The sequence below is a fragment of the Gymnogyps californianus genome, chromosome 13 (assembly GCF_018139145.2).
Source record: "Gymnogyps californianus isolate 813 chromosome 13, ASM1813914v2, whole genome shotgun sequence".
NCBI classification, from domain to species: domain Eukaryota; kingdom Metazoa; phylum Chordata; class Aves; order Accipitriformes; family Cathartidae; genus Gymnogyps; species Gymnogyps californianus.
The window spans coordinates 15,044,214-15,064,202 of NC_059483.1; the positions used below are offsets into that span (position 1 = coordinate 15,044,214).

General features: G+C 35.8%; 1 protein-coding gene across 1 annotated transcript in view; it reads left to right on the forward strand.

The window, feature by feature from the left end:
* Positions 1-19,989, forward strand: part of ERC2 (ELKS/RAB6-interacting/CAST family member 2) — a 396,230-nt gene that overhangs the window by 105,847 nt on the left and 270,394 nt on the right. Inside the window, exon 7 of the mRNA XM_050904885.1 lies at positions 16,547-16,621. Within this exon, the coding sequence (XP_050760842.1) occupies positions 16,547-16,621 (75 nt within the window). The remainder of the gene's footprint in view (positions 1-16,546; positions 16,622-19,989) is intronic.

Consider the following 19,989-nt stretch of genomic DNA (forward strand, 5'->3'; position numbering starts at 1 on the left):
ATAACTATATAGTATTTAACCAAGAAGCAATGGAGTAAGTAAACTATGAAATAAATTGTTTCTGTAATATGTCAACAGAGTTATGTAGTTGGCAAGTTTCCACCAGGTAAATTTTATGCTGTCTAGGTTTCAGTTCTTACTCTACACAGTTTCTCTCTTCTTTGTACAGTTAGCCTACATCTTATAGTTTTTAACCCTTAAAATATTTATAACTCTTTGTTTTGATTTATCTTGTGCCAAAATGTCTTTATGTACAAGCTTTGTTATCTGATGTCAGCAGAGCTTGGGTAATAGTTGTTAACAGTCTACTGCTGTATTTAAATTAAGGAAAATCTATCAATTCATGGAGTTGCTAGGTAAGTTACTAGATTTTTTTTTTTTTGTCATTTAGTGACAGTATTGTACATTCTGTATTCACTGAGAGCTTCTAAATGCACAGTAAGTAGCTAATTAAAAATATGGAACATATATGAATGGCATTTATACCTAGACTGAAGATTTGGCATGTTCAATCAGTAGTATGCGCTTAAACCAGTGACAGAAATATAAGTTTCAGGCTCCCTAGTGGTCTACAGAAGGCCTAGACCAAATTCCCCACAGGGAGGTTTGGGAAGGCATAGAAAGTAAACTACCATGTTTGAAAGGATTGTTAGGACTGACCTTGTCTAAGCCCATAAAAGCTTAAGTAATAGATATGAAATAAATGTGAAGTGCAACATCTCAGGCAGTATTAAGATAAAGAAGAGTTGTAAGAAACGAACCTGAGAGAACTGACTAAATCAGATTGCTATGTTTGCCCTGTAGCGTGAAGGTAGTATGAAAAATAAAAGAATAGTCAGTGTGAGTTATGGAATCCCTGAAGAGAAGTGTCAGCATTAACAGATGCTTAACTCCTAACAGAGAAGTATCAGGAGAAAAAAGGATGGATTGGACGATAGATAAAGCATAAATATATTCAAGCAAGGGGTGATACTCTGTTGCAGCCTCAGAGCATAGAAGTTTTCTGTTAACACGATAATCAATGAGTTAATAATGTTAATGTTTATATTCTAATAACTGGGCTTAAGACTAAATGATGAAGTAAAATTTTCATCCCCTAAACTACACTGGTCTATATAGTGGAGACTTGGCAAGAAGTAACATAAAGCAAATGCTGAGTGAAATTTTACTCCGTGTTGTAGTTTTCACTTGTTTAGCATCTTTTGCTCAGCTATTTCAAAAAGCTTTACAAATACATTATTAATATGTCAATGAGATGTATTATATTTTGAAACTAATTTGTAAATAAAAGGCAGAAAAAGGGTGGTTCTCCTTCATTAGCATACATATTGTAGTCTATGTGTCAGCACGCGGACTAAGGTTTGCTCTGTTTTCTATTCTGAGTTTTAGGTCATAGAATATTATAAAAAGAATTCATTTGGTATATGCTTATCTACAAATTTTTATTATGCTAATTTTATCAACAATATAGACTCTGAAGTGTTAATGCATTTATGTGATAATTAAAGAGATCAGGAATTTTTCAGATTTGCTTTTCTTGTTATGGCTAGGGATTCTCAGCATCAGATTGTGTTTTCCAAAGATAATTGTTCTTTTTAAGTCAAACTATACAAATGTAAATCTCCATAGTAACACTGTAGATTCTTCTGCTAACCTGTGCTCTTGCAAATTTGCTTGTCAAACTGAAGGTAGTTTCACAGTTGTATAAAAACAGTCTTTGTCATGTAGTTAGAATGTAGAAATAAGATCAACAATTTTATTGGCCATTTTGCTTATAGTAGCATGTATTGTATATCCTTTCTTACATTGCAGGTATTTTATGTGCTCGGCTCATTTGTGGGGGTAAAAAGTGTTCTGAAGGGGAGTTTTAGCTAGTAGGTTTACTACATAACATATGTTTAGTTTAAGACAAACGTGTTGGAGAAACAGCTTATTGACTGAGATAACTGTAATGTGATTCTTTTAGTATGTTGAGAGTTCTGTTTCTATTCAAGAAATCTCTGTTCGCTAATGAGATAACTAGCATTTACCTATCATGGGAATTACTAGCAAAATGACCTGTCCTAATTGAATCAAAATGGCATAAAAATAATTGCTCCAGCTCAGAAATATTTTCATAAATAATGAGTTAGAAGTGTTTATCCAACTCGTATAAGTAAATAACCTGAATCAGCTATCATGTAAAGATATATATCGCTATTAATATCGTGATTCTGTGGCTAACTTAGATTTTGATGTTGGCCAGTAATCCTAAAATGACTTGCTTACTTTCCTAGTTCAGAACGAATCTCAGTTTTGTGATAAGGGGAAACCATCTAAGGCATCCTTTTCAATGTCATAGAGACCTTTAGAGGAGGTTCCTGCTGCTCTCTGTAGCCATGGGTGAGAGCAAGAATGGAACAAAATAGGTAGATGTTGCAGGGCGATTAGTGTGGCACAGCTTAGCATCCCATGGTGCCAGACTTCCCTGACTCCACGGGGAAGCAGCGCAGGGTATACACTATACTGCTCAGGGGCTATTAAGCTGAAGAGAAGCACTGTGTGTGCGTTCCTGATCTCAGGAGGCAGCACAGTGGATTCTAAAAACTGTGGGTCCTGATTACTGCTGGCATATAAAGTGTCCCTAATGGACTATCTATAAGTTGTCTTTCACTGTCTGATAAAGAAACAGTTCTCGAGTGGGACTTATGGGGCTGTGCAACCATTAGACTGGGCAGATGATGTAGCTCCATTTGAAACATTGAATGTGTGTACTGACCTACCTTCACACCTTAAAATGAGAATTAGATCTAATGCATGATCAAAATGCTGTTGGCACGGCTTAGTGACAGGATGTACCTGCTTATGCATGGGAAATGTCTGTATTTTTACTCATGAAATGGATGTGCATTTGGTCACGTGATTAGTGACGGGCTGCAAGTTTTTTGGGAAAATGGTAGCAGTGTGCAGGCTGGCATAACTGTCCAGTAGGCAGAAAGGAAGAGGCTGTGGGCTGAATAAATTGTTCTGGTTTCCTACATATAGTGGGAAGTTCACCACTTTTGATGATTAAAAATACTTGTTTGTGGAATAACAACAGGCATTCTGATACTGATGTCTATACTTAAGATCGTGTGAAACTTATTCAGGTGTATAAAGGTCCATGTAGATGTCTATTCAATAATGCTGCTGATCAATATGTGCAATCTTGCAAGGGGGAAGGTATGTACTATTGGTGCATAGTAAACTGTGGGGAAAATAATTTCAGATTACTAAATCACATTGTAGCTGAATCTAGTCAATGTTACATGGTGACTTGATATTCAGAAAGCATTTTTGTCTTGATTTATAGTTAGATCTTATTGAACTGGACTGAAAGTCCAAAGTCAAAAAGTCTAAGTTGAGACTTTTAATGGCTATAGCCCATCTGCTTTTTATATATTCTTCAGTTCATCTGTGGGACAGATCTCATGAATATGCATATGCAGTCAATTGATGAGTAGAAACAAATCTATAAGGAACAGATCATTTAATAAGATATAGGTAGTAGATCTTTTAGCTTTCTGAAAGTTTTTGTATTTGACAAGCCATCTTCATTTCTTCATGTTTTTTTTCAATGGTTTTTATAAATTGTAGGTTTTAATTTTTTTTTTTTTTTTTTTTTTTTAAATTAGGTTATGAAGCTTTTAGTAGAAACAGTTGCTGGAACATACCTTGGAAGGAAATTAAACCTGACCTTTGGATGACCTGATAGAAAATGACTGTTATCTTGTTTGCAATTACACATTTATAGCTTGCTGTTTGTGATATGAAAATATCTTTGTGTATGCCATCCTTCTCTGTACATGGCCACAAAATGGCAGAAGTTGGTGTAGGGGGCTGAATTGCTGCAGAAACTATGCTGCAGAAACAATTGCTGCAGAAACTATGATCAGGACTTTACTGATGTGTACGTGTAATTGTTACTTTTTTCCACTAGTTTGTATTTACATTATAAGAAGGGTCAACAGCTAACTTTATCATACTCTTCTGATTTCCACAGAAACCATTTTGAAAAAGTTATTCAACAAACCATTGTGTCACTGTGTTCTAATAATCTTTTGCTTGAAATTCTTTGTACTTAGATGGTGGTGCTGTTCTTGCAGTTATTTTGACATCATTATGATATGATCTTTCACAGCAGCATCATTTACGTTTTACTCTGTTTAAGACTATACTGTGCTTGAAAAGTCTACTTTCAGACCAATCAATTTATATCTGGTCTGAATCTGTTAAAGCTAATTGCACATTAGTAAACTATATTGTTGCAATTCTTTATAGCCAAATACTTTGCATATTAGGAAGTTGGATATTTAGACATAAGACATTGTAGTAGCAAGAGTAATAAAACATATTAGCTTTTGCAAATTGTGACCCCAAATGATTTTTTTTTTTAAGGTGGTTGTAAGAAGAGGTATAGTTTTAATGGACACAAGGGTTTAATTAAACCACAGAACTCCATTTAAAATTTCAGTTTATGTACTGCAGAAGATATTTAGGACTTTTTAGGAAGTGCCTGAACCAGAGGCCAAACGGATTGATGGCATCTTGTTTATACATACCATATTTGCCTTAGACTGGGTAAATTAAGCTCTAATTGCAGTGTACAAGCAATAGTTGGTGGCTCAAACTGGGCTAGGGGACTCAGTGTCTTTTGATGTGTGTTCCTGAACTAGAGTATGTGAAAGCAGATAAAGATTGTTAAAAATGAAAATGTTACTAAGTTATAAAGGAAAAAAAGGTAATGGATGCATTTAGATGCATCAGTGTTGGGACCCCATTGTGAATCATGGGGTGGATTATGCAAACTGAACTGAAGTCAGTTTATTCACTCTAGCTCGTTCAAGTAATGGGCAGAGCAGGCAGTTGCCTTGATGGTAATCTGCCTGCCCTTGTCTATGCTGAGAAACTATGAATCATCTGCTCTAAACCAGAAAGCCTTCCAATCTCCCCAGCGGTGTAGGGGAGGGTTCAGAATGTTGAGTGGCTCCCTTCCTGTGACAATGATTTCTGCCTCAGCCCCTCCTTGAAACTCTAAAAGGAGTGTTTCTTTTGCTTGTTCAGCTTCATTTTGCTCCCCAAAGCATGAGAGGAACAGGAAGGTGAATGGGACTTCTCAAGAGAAAGGAGAAATGGTAAGGAAGAGAAAGCTGCTGCTTCTAGGGTGTGAATTGAGGTCCCTGCAGTACCTCTGGGCTGGATGTGAGCATTACATTGTCCTGTGCTCCACATAAAAGACGAAATGAGATCTTCTGAAGAAGGGTGGCCTGTGCAAGAGCAGGAGAGAGCATTAAACCTCTGCCCTTGCCTGTTACTCTCTTCCAATTCCTTTCTTCTCCCTAAAGATCTCCTGAAAAATGTCACTCTGAGAAGCCTTGAGCTGACTCTGCCATTATTTTGAAACAAAGATGACATAAAATGTTTAAAATAGCAGTAATTCCAAGTTTTTGAGTTTGAAAATATAGACGTAGAAGTCATAATATATAGCATGTAATTTTTTTCTCAGTATATTAAAGCACTTTTATTTGTTGAACCTATACCTGTTGTCTTCAGCCCTTCTGCAAATCTGGCTCCAAAAGTCACCAAAACAAAACAAACCCCATACTTATACTGAGGTAAGTTTAGTGCCTAAAAATGTAAAAAATGGAAAGCATTAGATAACTCTGGTTTGTCATTGCTACCACTTCTGTTTGTAAATGGTGGGGTTTTTTTAATTACATGTGGTAATGTGTTCTGTATAGAATTTGGTATCCTACACCATCATGTAGTTTTTCTCCATTTTTTTGTTTTCCAGTCCTACCCTGTTTACATCATCACATGGATTCCTGAAATTCTGAAAATTCTCCTTTGGGGTCTGATTTTAATCACAACAGACAATACCAGTAATTTCAGTGGAGATTCTTTTGATTTACATCTTTAGAGAAAACTAAGCATTTAGATATTTATGATATCTATGCATTCAGCATTTAAGTACTGATGCACAGCAAAGTAGTTTGTAATCTGTGCCTTAGCCCCTGGGCTGTAGATATTCATGTTCAGCATATAGTTACAGAAAAGATGTAGTCTCTAAACTGTGTAAAGAAGTCGTGTCTTGCTGCTTATATTGCCCTGAGGTAAGGAAAAGGAATAAAACAAATTTTTTTGCTTTCTTTTAAAAAAACAAGATATCTGGGAGGGGAAGTAGCGTTGTTTTGAAGAGGCAATATCAGCTATTTTTAACTGTGTCATAATTTTAATGCAGATAAGGATCTGTAGCATATTTTATGCAGTGAGAAAACATTTTTTTTTCCTGATCTTATTTTCAGTTAAGGGGTGTTTTTTTGTTCTGATAAAAATGGAAGACTGAAAGAGGAAACTTGAACAGATGGATTCAAGTTACCAAGCAACACTTTGTTTCCCAGGCAATGGAAAAAGAATCGGAGCAGGTGCTAAGTGGATTTTCTTCCTTTTTTTTTTTTTTTTTTTAATTATTATGAGCTGATGTTTGAACTCCAGTTTAACAGACTTTTGACAGACTTTCATAGAATGATAAATATTCAGCTGGATGATAACTGCTTGTACAGGTTGTTTACTGTGTGACTTGAATGGTTCTTTTCTGTAGTTATGGTAGCGCACAGTATAGGCAGCAAGCAACATATCACAACTAGTTTTTGTAGATGATACTGAAGCAAAAGATTGCTTCACTCCAATATTTTCATATACAATCAACTCTATTTTACAATATTCTGATTTAAATGTATTCCTGTAATGATGCATTCAGTCTCTTCTGCAGAATATAAGTTTCAGAGTGAAATGAGTGTTCTGCATTCTCAGATGTTTAGACGTTGCCCCCTACGTCTTCCCTGCTGAGAAAGACTGACTTGGTTGGTGTATCTCAACTGACAGGTATATCTGCATTGAATTGGTGGGTTCTTTTAGTTTCTGGCAGATCCAAAAATGGGATTTTTTTTTTTTTTTTTTAAAAGCTTAATGCAAAATAACTTCTTTTTTTTTTCTTTTTTTAATTTTTTTTTGGGGTGTGGGGGGGATGTGATGAATTTTTTTGGTAAGCATAAAATTTAGTTTTAGGTTAAAAAGCATGATTCTTTCTTTAAATTTAAGAGTTGCATTCTAATTGTTTGTTTTGAAGAAGATCAAAGGCAATGGAAAATAAAAGCTGTTTCAAATACTTTCTCCCAAACATTTCATTCAACTCTTTGAAAAATTTTGATTGCTTTAGACTTCTAAAGATTTTTAAAGATAGTTTAACAGAATAGAAATATATTTGTTTCAATGTTGCTTACAAGCTTTTTCTTAAAAAACCAACTCCCGCCCCCCCAATAGCCAACACCCAAATTGTATGAAAAATTGTCCATCTCTTATCCAGAATTAGGTTAGCGCTCTCATGTCCCTCTGCCATATATCTGCATAACCTAACAGCTATATAGAATTTCTATTAACGAATGATCCTTTTTACTACTGTCATCCATACAAATATGTACACTTATTTATTTCAAAATAATATTATATTGCACACTCAAATTGTATATCGTGGAAAAAGCTAATCAAAGATATTAATGTTTATATGATATATTGTTAAAAAAACCAACTTCTATGGATATAGAATATAGTGCTTAGGCAATCCTTTTGTGTGTTAATTTGATCCAGCAATCCAACACTTTTACCTGCTTATATTAACTACTTGGGAATGCACGGATGAAATTTGTCTCAATATCTAGGGGAGATAATTTTGTTAATTGAGAGCTTTGACATTGTGTTACATGACAATGTGATAACTGTAATCTTTATAATTATGTTATAAAATAATGATATCTGATTTTTCATCTACCAGTATCTTCAAGTCCTCCTCCATAGGGCTGCTCTCAATCTATTCATCCATCACCTAACCTGTATTGATGCCGGGGGTTGCCCCAACCCATGTGCAGGACCTTGCACTTGGTCTTGTTGAACTTCATGAGGTTCACACGGGCCCAATCCTCCAGCCTGTCAAAGTCCCTCTGGATGGCAGCCCTTCCCTCAAGTGTTATCAACTGCACCACTTGGCTTGGTGTCATCTGCAAACTTGCTGACGTGCACTCAATCCCACTGTCTGTCATTGATCAAGATATTAAATAGTATTGGTCCCAATACAGACCTCTGAGGGACACCACAAAACTTTGTTTGCATTTTAAAAAAAATTGCTGTACCAAAAGCCAAGGAACTTACACATTTGAAGTCTTATTAGCTCTGATGTTTGTTGGCTTTGCTGATTAAGGCCTGATGTTTAAATACAAAATAGCCTAAACCAGCAGTAATTTTAAATGCATGTAAGTAAAACTCACCCATATTTAGAAAAGCACTTCCTGGAGAATTAGAGAACTGAAAATCAAAACCATAAATTATTTTAGCTAGTGATTTCACTGAGCCAACGTGAAAAGAGACAGTAAGGGATACACTAAGAAGTAGGCTAGAAAGATAATAACGAAGCAGTATATCCATTAATAACAAGTATAGATATTAGTAGATACACCTATGAAACTATGCTTTTCAAAATTTAAAAAGTCCCATGCTAATCAGTTTAAACCATTACTGCAACATGGGGATGTGTATCACATAGGGAATGCCAACACTTTCCTTGGTTGGCTCAGGCTGTTTGCAGTGATACTCTGATCAAGGATTCATGTTTTATCAGTGCTAAGTTTATAAAAGTGATTTCTACAAAGAAAGTGAACAGCATGTTTGAAGTTCAGTGTATATTAACACCAGCTAATACGTTCTTCAGTAAACTTAGGAGATCTGTCAAGCAAGTGTGTGAAGTATGTAGTACTTCTGGCTCTGAGTAGTAGAGTTTGGCTCTGGTTTTGGCAGTGTTATTTTGCTTCCGTTTAAGAAGTAACATTTAAATTGTTTTTTCACCTGCATTCGGTCTGAAGAGGAGCACAGATGCAGAATAGAAATTAAAAAAAAGAATCACTGGGTGTATGTGTAGGTTAGAAGGTGGGGAAAGCACTAAAATGGATATTACTCTTTGTCTTTTTGCTTTTCTAGAACAGAACTCTTACATTTTAGCTTACGGAAACTAGCAGGATGTTAGTTATTTGAATATGAGAAGAACTATCGGAAAACTCTGTTTTCCTCTACTTGTATAAACTGACCCATAGAAATACCACAAGCACTATATGTTGGCACTGCTTGTAACATCCTATCTCACAGTACTGTACATGCTTTAAAATGTTTTTGTTTTTATTTTATTTATGAAGAGCGGAGCTGGCACACAGCAGCATCTGTGTTGTGTGTTCTGGATCTTAGGATCGTATTTGGTAATCTTTGCTGTGACTTTACCCCTTTAAGCTTTGCCTGTATACTTTTGATGGCAGGATCTAGGGAAGTCTACTCTTAGTTACGCCCTAACGTGGAATTCCGTTATTACTCCATGGCTAGTATTGTGTTACACTTACTGTAAAACTGATGTGATATTTCTTTCTTTTTCAACCTTATTAAAAAAATTCTTTGTGTGTTCAAACTTCTACAGAGGAAGGAAGGAGTAAACAGTTTTGGAGGGTGGAAATAAATCTTTAAAATCATGGATTTGTTGGATAAGGGTTTTTTAAACACTATGGATTACATAAAGGATTTGTTATGATAAGGATTTTATATTATTAGACTTTGAAGATGTGATTTTAAAAAAAGATAGTGTCTTCTAAAAAAAAAAAACCACACCCAAATACAAATGCCTAAAAACCTTGGTTTATAACTTGCATCTGTTTCATTCATGTGTCCAAATGTAAATTAAGTGACTCCTTTTAGTGCAGGTGGGTTATTAATAAATGTCTATTTAAAACATTTAGTTTTTAAAAATTGGCATACATTTCCATGCAGTTTTAAAGCTTCATATGCACTCCAAAGAGAAAGTTTTTTAGCCAGGATGTTTCCAGAGCATATATGTTTTGCAGAAGTGTAAGCGGTGATTGGAACTTTTATTTTCTGTTCCTAATTGACTCCCCCTAAAAACAAATATATGGGCTTCCTTTACTTGTATGCACTCAGGAGTTTTGATCTGGGTTTTATATAAAATTAGGATGGGGAAAAGAGAGAAAACTATTTATCGTCAAGTTTCTTTCTCTGAAGATGTTTGTGAAGCAATAACTTTTCCCTTTTCTTAACTTTGGAGAAGTAATTTTGGTAAGAGGAAAGATGATTAATGATACTGGGCAAAAAAAGAAATGACCCTCTAGACATTTTGTTCCTTCTACAAAGAAAAGAAATAATTTTTCAAGAATTCTGGTGAAAGTAGAGTTTCAGTAGCTCCTTTCAGGAAACATTCTATGTGCTTTCAATTAGAAACTAAATTTTCCCACATGCATTTCAAGCTCCATACACAAATCGCCTTTTCACTTGAAACTTTTTATATGTGGTCTCTTGCCAGAGGACACTCTTCCAGTATTACAACATCCATGGTTGCTTAAGGTGTTTTTGACATACAAGTCAAAGAAAAGCTGAGTTTCTTAATGCTCAGATTATTCTTCCTTACAGTCTGTCTTTAGGTGTATTGGTAAAACATATCATAAGCCCTTCTTTTATGCATGAATTCAGGAATAAATGGAAGTATGATTATTGTAAAGAAATATTTTGGCTAGTGATTCAATATGGTGGTTTTAATCTGGTGTAAAAACTCCTCCTTCTTTCCTCCTACCCTTCTTCACACACCCGTTTTCTAATGTAGGCCAGGAGTGGTGTCAGAATTGTTGTTCAAGAGTAATACGGAGGCCAATGAGATTATTGCTAGACTTGTCTGTGTTGATGGATTATTGATCTTTGTTTTATAGTTTGTTGGTGGTGTCTAATTCATGCAATATCTTCCGTATTCATCAAAACTCATATTTGCCTGTTTACTTGAAAATGCTAAATGGAGAGAGAATTAGGCATGCATCTGAGTATTTTGCTTAACTGTGAGACCTTAATAAATTTAAATACACCTAATTTACAAAGAAACTCTTTCTCTAGTACAGAACTTGTACAGCTATCAGCTCTTTATAGTTTCCTGTAATTTTTCATTTCATATGCTTGTATCCACATTTTCATTTCTTCAAAATATAAAATTTGTTGGGATTTGACAAGATTTCTTTAACGGGTTCTCACAGAGTTCAAATACATATGATAGTGGGTTTTTAAAAGATGACCAATGGCAATGTGATTTTTGGAATTGTTCCTAATAATAGGGCTTTTTTTTCCTAGACGCTGGAGCCAGACATGGAAATTTTCAGTGTTGTCAGTTTATGGTTTCCAGAAAGATAAAAAGTTTGATCCGGATTTCTTAAATATACTTTCATCTAAATTACTGTGAGACCATTTTGGCTGGGGGTAGATGCGAAGGATTAGAACACAGGAAAGAGAAGATAAGCTTATATGTTAAGAATAAATTAATTCCTATATGTTACATTTTTGTAGTATTCTGGTTAAATAGAATTTGATCAGTCTTTCTAATGGTATTTTTCGCTGAAGAAACACTACTGTTTAGACACTTTAGGTAAGTGGTTGTGCTTTTACTTAAATAATTGATCAAAATATTAATATACTGCTGATTTGAATTTTAAAGTTCAGACAAGCTGATCATATAGAAGCAATACCAAGGCTTTCTTTTCCAGGAGAATGGAAGCAGTCTGCTTTGAGGTGTTTGAGAGACCTAGCAGCTCTACTACTGCCTGCTGTGATTTACAGATTTGTACATTTTTACCTAGGAATACGAGAAGCTAGATTTACTGACACAGTGGTTTCTCATGCCTGTTTTTACGTTGCCTTAGGTATAGTTGCTGCCATCTTTAATCATCCATCTTTCTTCTTCCAATGGTTATTTGATTCTGATATCTTTGTTCTTATTATGTCTTTATTTTTTATAAATCTTGAATTTTGTGTTAATTTTTTAAAATCTGCTGGTTTATGATTCCATTTTCCTTCTGTTCTTTAATCAGTAGAAGCTTACTAGTTGAAATGCAGGCACTCACTGGCAGTTTCGTGACACCATCTCTAAATTGCCTATTTTTCTGAAAAAGTCCTTTTGTTTCTAGCACTTTGTATCATGCTATTTTAGGCAGTTTTATGTAAATAGAAAGTAAAACCTTGAACTGCATTAACAACATTGGTGTAACCTTTTATTTAAGAGTTTCAACTCAATCTCATCTAATCAGAACAACACATAGTCACTGATGTCTTAGGAACCTTAATAAAATACATCAGAAACAGAATAAAAGGAGGATCAGTTTGCAGCACCCTGGCTTTCCTACAGCCAAGTGATGAAGTGTCTTATAATAAAGCTGAGATAAAAAGGCAGTTTTGTCTGGGTTTTAATTAGTATTTGGTTCAGATTGTGTTAGGTAGTGCGGATTTTGAATACCAGTCAATAATGATAAAATCTTGCAAGGTCTTTTTATCGATTTCTGAACAAAAGAACAGGACTCATATTCCACCATTATTTTAGGAAGTATATGATATAATCTGTCTCCTCTTGCGATTTTTTGGTGTTTAAATTAGTGGTAAAATTGTGTGCTGAAGTTACTTTTGAGGCCAACACAAGATGCTAATCTAATATCCCAGAAATGTGTGAAAGGAGAAAGTAATGGCCAACTTTGATTTAAGACTCTTTTTGGTCTAAAAGCAAAGAATATTAGAGTAAATTTAATGTGAAGAAAAAGATCTGATTACCTGTCAATTTTGTGTGGGTGTGTTAATCACCTTGACAACTAAGCATCATCATGAAATCCCAGGTGTGGGCATCTGGTTCTGCAGAATTATAATTAATTTGTATGTGCAAAGGGGTTACTCAGAACTACTACCAATTTCAGTGATACAGATGTCATATAGAGGATATAATGAAAATGTAATTTCATAAATGAGTACATCTCTGAGGGATTATTAGTATAGACCTTGATGGTTGCAGAGATGATGGCACAAGTACTTTATCATGGATATAAGCATCGAGAGTTCTGTTCAATACAGTTCAGGTTAAAAGAAACTATCCCTGATTTTTTTTTTTTAAGTTTTTTATTAGGCTCCCTGGGCTTTTTATTAAAAGAAATTAAAAAGACAAAGCAGCATCATTCAAAAAATGATGTAATGGATAAAAATCTCGTTTCCTTAGGCTGTAAGGACTTCATGAAATGTTCAGAATATCTCTTGGTTAGCTGTTCAGGCAAATTTGAAACCCTCCAGATGACCTCAGATAGTAAAAAAATCAGTATAAAGTATCATGCACATAAAGTGGTAGTATACTTCAATCAGTACCCCAAAAGTATTTCCCTGAATCAGGTACCCCAAAAGAAAAAATGTATACATAGAACAACATAAATTCAAGAACTGAGCCTTGTGGGAGTCTCCAAACATTTGAATCTGATTGGAAGAAAACCCACACAAAATAATAAAGTGGGAGTAATTTTCTGATCTTCTCCAGAATCCTAAAGTCTGCTTCGTTTTACCATCAGGGATAGAGAAGAAAAGCTTTTAAGTCAGCCAGCATCAGATTGATTCATAAAGCAAACAGGAAAAGTATTATGAGGCAAGGCTTCATGCTATGATAGACATCTAGGAATACTCATCTTTGGCAGTCTATTCATCTTTGGCTAAGGGGGTGGAAACTCTGGTTTGTCTCCCTGGGTAATGTGTGGAATCCTGTTTATATTCCAACTCAGTTTATGTGGCCTTGGGGAGCAAAGTCTGGTCTTAGAATTAGCTGTAATTTTTGCTGATCAGATAGTGGTATGACTGGCCAACTATTTTTCCATGACTTTTGTAGAACTGTATGACAAATCTATGACATACTCTTATTTTTTTAAAACATTTGTGTAGTGAAGGTACTCGTTTCATCTGAGACAAACAGCTGGTGGTGATTGAGAGAGTCCCTGTATAGGTGATTTGCAAAGATTTCTTTCTTTTTATAATGCGGAGAGTTAGTTGTATATAAAAAAACCAAGGAAAAAGGACCATTCATATATACTTTTTTGTAAATGCCCAGGGCAAAATTAAAAGTTCACTCTTGTCATATGTTAGAGGTAGTTTAAATATACATACATATATCTGCAATACATTTTAATTTAATAAAAAAGCATGCAGATCTACTTAACTTTAGGTATGCATTCAAACACTTGCACCTAATCTGACTCTTGCAGGCAGTGCTGTGGTTTATCAAGATATCAATAGGCTATTTCAGGTCAGAATCTAATCTAACAGTTTATTTAACCGTTATTTTTATGCATCCCTTCTATGGAAACAGCAGAGTGTGCAAAATAGAATAGGCAAGACAGAGCATATTCAACTCTTTCTTCTTTATATTGCCAGGGTTCCTAAGAGCTTCAGTCATTGACTAAGATATCATTGTTAGCTATGGTACAAATAGGGAATGAAAAACTGCCCATGCCCCTAGACATTTGCGGGCTAAGATCATGAACAGAGGAATCTGAAAAATGAGATCAAACTGGTATGACCTAAATGGTCTTAATTTACCAGCCATTTGACCGTAACTTGGCTACTTAACTGTAATCCTACAGATCGTAAGTATTGGTCTATTTCTGTATACATAAAATTTTCTGTTACCTATGGACAGCTTCTTTTATTTTAACCAAAAATGCATGCCAAACCTGACAATTTCAAGATGGGTGTCTTAATATTATGTCCTGTTATATACTACATTTTAAGTTAAGTAATTGTCCTGGTTTCGGCTGGGACAGAGTTAACTCTCTTCTTAGTAGCTGGTACAGTGCTGTGTTTTGGATTTAGTGTGAGAATGATGTTGATAACACCCTGATGTTTTAGTTGTTGCTAAGTAGCGCTTATCTTAAGCCAAGGACTTTTCAGTTTCCCATGCTCTGCCAGCAAGCAGGTGTGCAAGGAGCTGGGAGGGAGCAGAGCTGGGGCAGCTGACCCGAACTAGCCAAAGGGGTATTCCATACCATGGAACATGGTGCTTAGTTGCTGACTGGGGTTAAACCATGACAGTAATCTATGTTCAGTTAAATGGAGCACACACAACTAGCTTGTCTCTTTCAGTTATTTTAATATATTAGGCTATACAACTTTTTGAATGTATTTTATAAAGATGTTTATTATCAGTAGATTTTAATTTAACAACATGCCCAAAATCACTCCTACTACTTAATCTTTAAAGAGTGGTTGTTTCTCAAAGTCATTGATAAGCAATATGCTTGTTGCTAAACAGAACAAGAAACTGATTGATAGTTCATGATAAAAAATATTATGACTTTTAAGCTTGTAGGTTATAAGGTAGGTGAGACCCAGAAATGTGCTAGGATAGGCTGAGGAGGGGCAAGATAATAAATGTGCACAATCCATAGTTGATCATATTTTTGATTGTTAGTCTATCAATTGATTGTCAAGTTGTACATTGTTTGCTTCACTCAAGAAAAGGGTATTTGAGAGATGGGAATAACGATAATGAGGACCCACAGTGTTATGTTTTTTTGATGATCCCCCTTCCCCAAATTTATGAGGATGAGCTGGGAGAGGCATAATTTGGAAGACACAATAGCTCAGGTTCTGGAGTCAGCTAATGTCTTTGTGGTGAATGAAGCTAGCTTCTAAGCCTACCAGGCATAAACGTATTTTTCATGGTTATAAAGTTCAAGTGTGTATGTGGAGCACTAGGGTAGAAAGAACAGGGAGAGAAAGACATCTACTATGGCAGTCCTGTCCTTTAGAGGGGAAGGACTCTAAAGGACTAGAAACAGGACAGATATAGTATAATAAACTATTCAGATGGTTTGTGGGAGGGGTAAAAGCATCACCAAATTCTTAAATGATGATGTTTCATTACAGCTTTACATTGTTCTATGTAGATACGTGAGTTTTTTATTGAGATATCTCATCCCAAGATACAACTCCTGTGTTTTATAAGAGACTGAGTACTGCTGTCTTTGTACTCTTTTTTTATAAAGACCAGTAGGCATTAATTCTGTTAACTGTATGTCTTAACTGATGCAATCTATTTTTCTTTTGCCTGTGGATTAAGATGCATAAAAAATAGTATGAAAATGTGAAAACTGAAATGTAATTGCTACTGTAGAGGGTGCTGCATCAACCCACTATATAATTATTATCCTTAAAATGTCAAATTTAAATATAATGTCTTTAAATTGCTTATTTCAGATATTAGAGGAAAAACTAAGAAGAAACTACAGTAAAAGATTTTAAATGACTTAACAGTGTTTGAATTAGTAACACAACTGAATTAATTAAGTTTTGATGTTTAGGCAGAAACAGCAGCATTGTATTTGGACTAAGAAATTACTTGCTGGCTTTGTCACCGTTGACGTTAATTATTGATAGAGGTTTCAGAAATAGCGCATGTGCTGTCAGAGTTGACTGTAATATAAGATAGAGACTGCAGTGATGCTAGAGGGATTATAGAGAGGGAAGCACCTGTAGCATTTGGAGTTACATGCTTCTAATCATCAGACTTTTATTTTGTTGTAATAAATTCATGAGTGATTAAAATAATGGAAAGATGAGTCGTCAGGCTTATTTCTATCGTGTCCCCCCACAGGAATTACATAGAAGAACCCAACTTCAGCCTGAGCCAGCAAAGACGAAGGCTCTTCAAACAGTTATTGAAATGAAGGTATGGTCTTTGCATGTTTTCCCATACATTATTTTTGTAGCATGAACTTGTGTACTGGGTATGGCTGGGATGGAGTTAATTTTCCTCATAGCAGCCTGTATGGTGCTATGTTTTGAATTTGGGACCAAAACAGTGTTGATAACACACTGATGTTTTACCTGTTGCTGAACAGTGCTTACACAGAGTCAAAGCTTTCTCAGTTTCTCACTCTGCTCCCCCCCCCCAGCAAGTAGGGTGGGGGTGGACAAGAGGCTGGGGGGGAATGCAACTGGGACAGCTGACCTAATTGACCAAAGAGATATTCTGTACCATGGAATGTCATGCTCAGCAATAAAACTGAGGGGAGGACATTCAGAGTTATGGCATTTGTCTTCCCAAGTAACTGTTACGCATGAAGTCCTGCTTTCCTGGAAATCCCTAAGCATCTGCCTGCAGATGGGAAGTAGTGAATGAATTCCATAATTTGCTTTGCTTGTGTGCGCAGCTTTCCTTTACGTATTAAACTGGCTTTATCTTGACCCATGAGTTTTCTCACTTCTGCCCTTCTGATTCTCTCGCCCATCCCACTGAGGGGGAGTGAATGAGCGGCTGTGTGACACGTAGCTGCCTACCCGGGTCAACTCACACCACTTCTATTTATAACTTTTACTATTAAATCATTAGATGCTTCCTTTTACTTCCCAATTTATTTTGCTGTGAAGCTAGGAATAACTAATATTTCTTTCTCCCAGTCTGTTTTCTTAATAAGACTTGATTACAAAAATCTAGTACAGCGTTGCTGAATAATGAGACCTGAATATTGCTTTTTAAAAAGACTTGGGGCAGGGAGGGGGAAGTTTCAGGTGAGCCAAAGTAGATGGAATAAACTGACAAACAGAAGCAAACACAAACTGTCCAAGGCCGATGTAAAATGTTTTTCTTCTTGATCTTTAAAAACAATACTTCTGTTGGTGGTTATTTGGCCATCATTTTACATCTAACCGAAGGAAAATATTCATTGCATCAGCAGAGTGATATGACAAAATGTGATGAAACTCCTATCTTAGTCCTGAATATAGTTTCCTCTTTCTGATATATAACATTACTAAAGTGTTGTGTTTTTTTTCCTCACAATAACAAAAGATAAAAATAATAATTTAAAAAGTGAAAACTGATATTTTTACGTAATTCTATGAGTCTGGAATATACATCTTTAAGGAAAATACCCTGAGACTTGAGATAATTTGTGAGTTGGCAATGCTGCCTGAAATACATTAATGGTGGTCTTTCATTTCGGTCTTAAAAGGAAGTGCAAATTAAAGGCCTCATTTTGCCAGTGACTTCTGTTATGAGCAAATGAGTTCAGCATGTCTGAACATTGTGGTAAATACACAGTTACAACAACAGCAGGACCAGTATCTGCCTTTTAATAGATAATAATGAGTTTGGATTATATGAGTAACAAAGAAGGTACATTGATTTCAGTATTCTGTCATCTGATGTGTATTTGCCTTGGACCTTTCCTGTTTATTCTAGTTCAGAAGTGTATGTATGAAATCTAAAATGTGTGGTTTTGCAGTAACTTGTTACCCTAAGTATATGGGAAAGTAGGATACTGGCTGAGAAACTTGTTTCTTTCTATTAATATTCAGAATTAAAAGTTTTGGGATACAGAGATAGTGTGTTAGAATAATTTATAGTCTTCCATGTGAGTTATTAACAATGTAAAGGTTATGTTGCAAAATAATTTGCAATTCCTATTCCTGTACCAAAACTCTTTGAAAAGAACGAGGACGGGGCGGGAAACGACACACGTGACGACTGTAGTTGCAGCCACTCTGACAGTGTCTGTCTCTGAAGACAGTAAAGTCTTTTCTGTTTGTCTTCCCAGAAAGTTGGGTGTGGTGCGATGTTTCACTTTTTAAAAATCTGATCTTTGTAGTGAGGGCTTTCATTTGTCATGGGTGAGGCTGTAATTGTGCTGCTGGAGCATTCTGATGTGGAGCTGCCTTTTGGCTCTGAGGCACACAGTTTTCTCTTTTCCTATGAACACACGCCCCTTTGGGGTTGCCCTGTCTAAAATAGGCCTAATATTGAAAAGAAAAAGGGACAAATGTAAGATGTTGAAATCCACATGATTAAACAGCAGTTTTTATTACAAGTTCCAGCTTTGGAATGTTTTCAAGTAAATTTAAATTGTCTTAATCCAGACAGCATTTGTTTTGAAAAAAATGTGGAACATTTGTTTTGAATGATCAAGCATTGAAGCAATAATTTCCCTACAGTGTTGAGGGTAGAAGGAGGGAGAGGATTACCCTGTAATATGGCAATCTGAGGCCATACACTCCCCCATGCAGAGGCTCCAAGCAGTATACATTTCTCTTTACCACACCCAACCCCTTCCACCCCCTCGCCACATTAGCTTTTGTCTGAGTCCCCTCCATGGCTCCCCCAGGCTCTGCCAGGAGGCAGCTTTCCCTCCTTTGTAAATCCCTCTGTTCTTTCCTGTGGTTTTCTTCTGTCCCTTGCCACTGCTGAATGCTTTCTGTCCCTTTTCCCAGTCAGTCCTCCCTTTCATGCAATGAATTATACCCATTTCTCCTACCTATCGTCTCATATGTGATTTTTTTTTTTTTGTCCTAAACAGCTTTTCTTCTGCACTACCTTTCCTGTCCTGTCAAGCTCTTAATTTCTCTCTGAAAACTTTGCAAGTAGTTGCCTTTTCTTATAGCAATTGTATCTTCTGCATAACTGTTGTCTCCTTGACCAGTGTCTATCTTCTGTATACTTATAAAAAAAAAAAGGGGGCAAAAAAAAAAGATAGAAAATTCACATCCTATGTCTTGACTCCTGTTTCTATTGCTTTATTTATTCCTTTTCAGATATCTGTTGTCTTTTCAGATGCATTGCACAGGCCTTTCTTTCCTAACTTTCTGGTTTTGCTTCTTAGACATATTTTCTTCCAGATGTCCCATGTCTTTTGGTTATTCTTTCCCCTTACATTCTTTACTCTCTGTTCCCTTGTCTGCAACAGACCTTCTTCTCCAGAAGCCCTTCTTTCTTCTAGACAGCAGAGTCACAGGACAGGAGAAGGGCAGTATGCTTCCTATTCCCACATGCTCCTGTTATTCCCTCAAGCTCCTGTTTTTTTGAAACTTGCTTAATCACATTGTAGACCTTGCTTTCAAGAGATTGTTTTGTTTTGTTCCCCCAGTCCTCCACCATGGTTTTCTCTGAGATCCATTCTCTACGAAGTGGGACATACTAGATATGCTGTCTGTATCCTGGATTTAGTAAAGGGGTAAAAGTTTTGAAGTGCACATCTGCCCAAAACAGTGAGTTACATCATGGAGCTCATGGTGTTCAGAGAAAAACCTCCAGAATGTTTA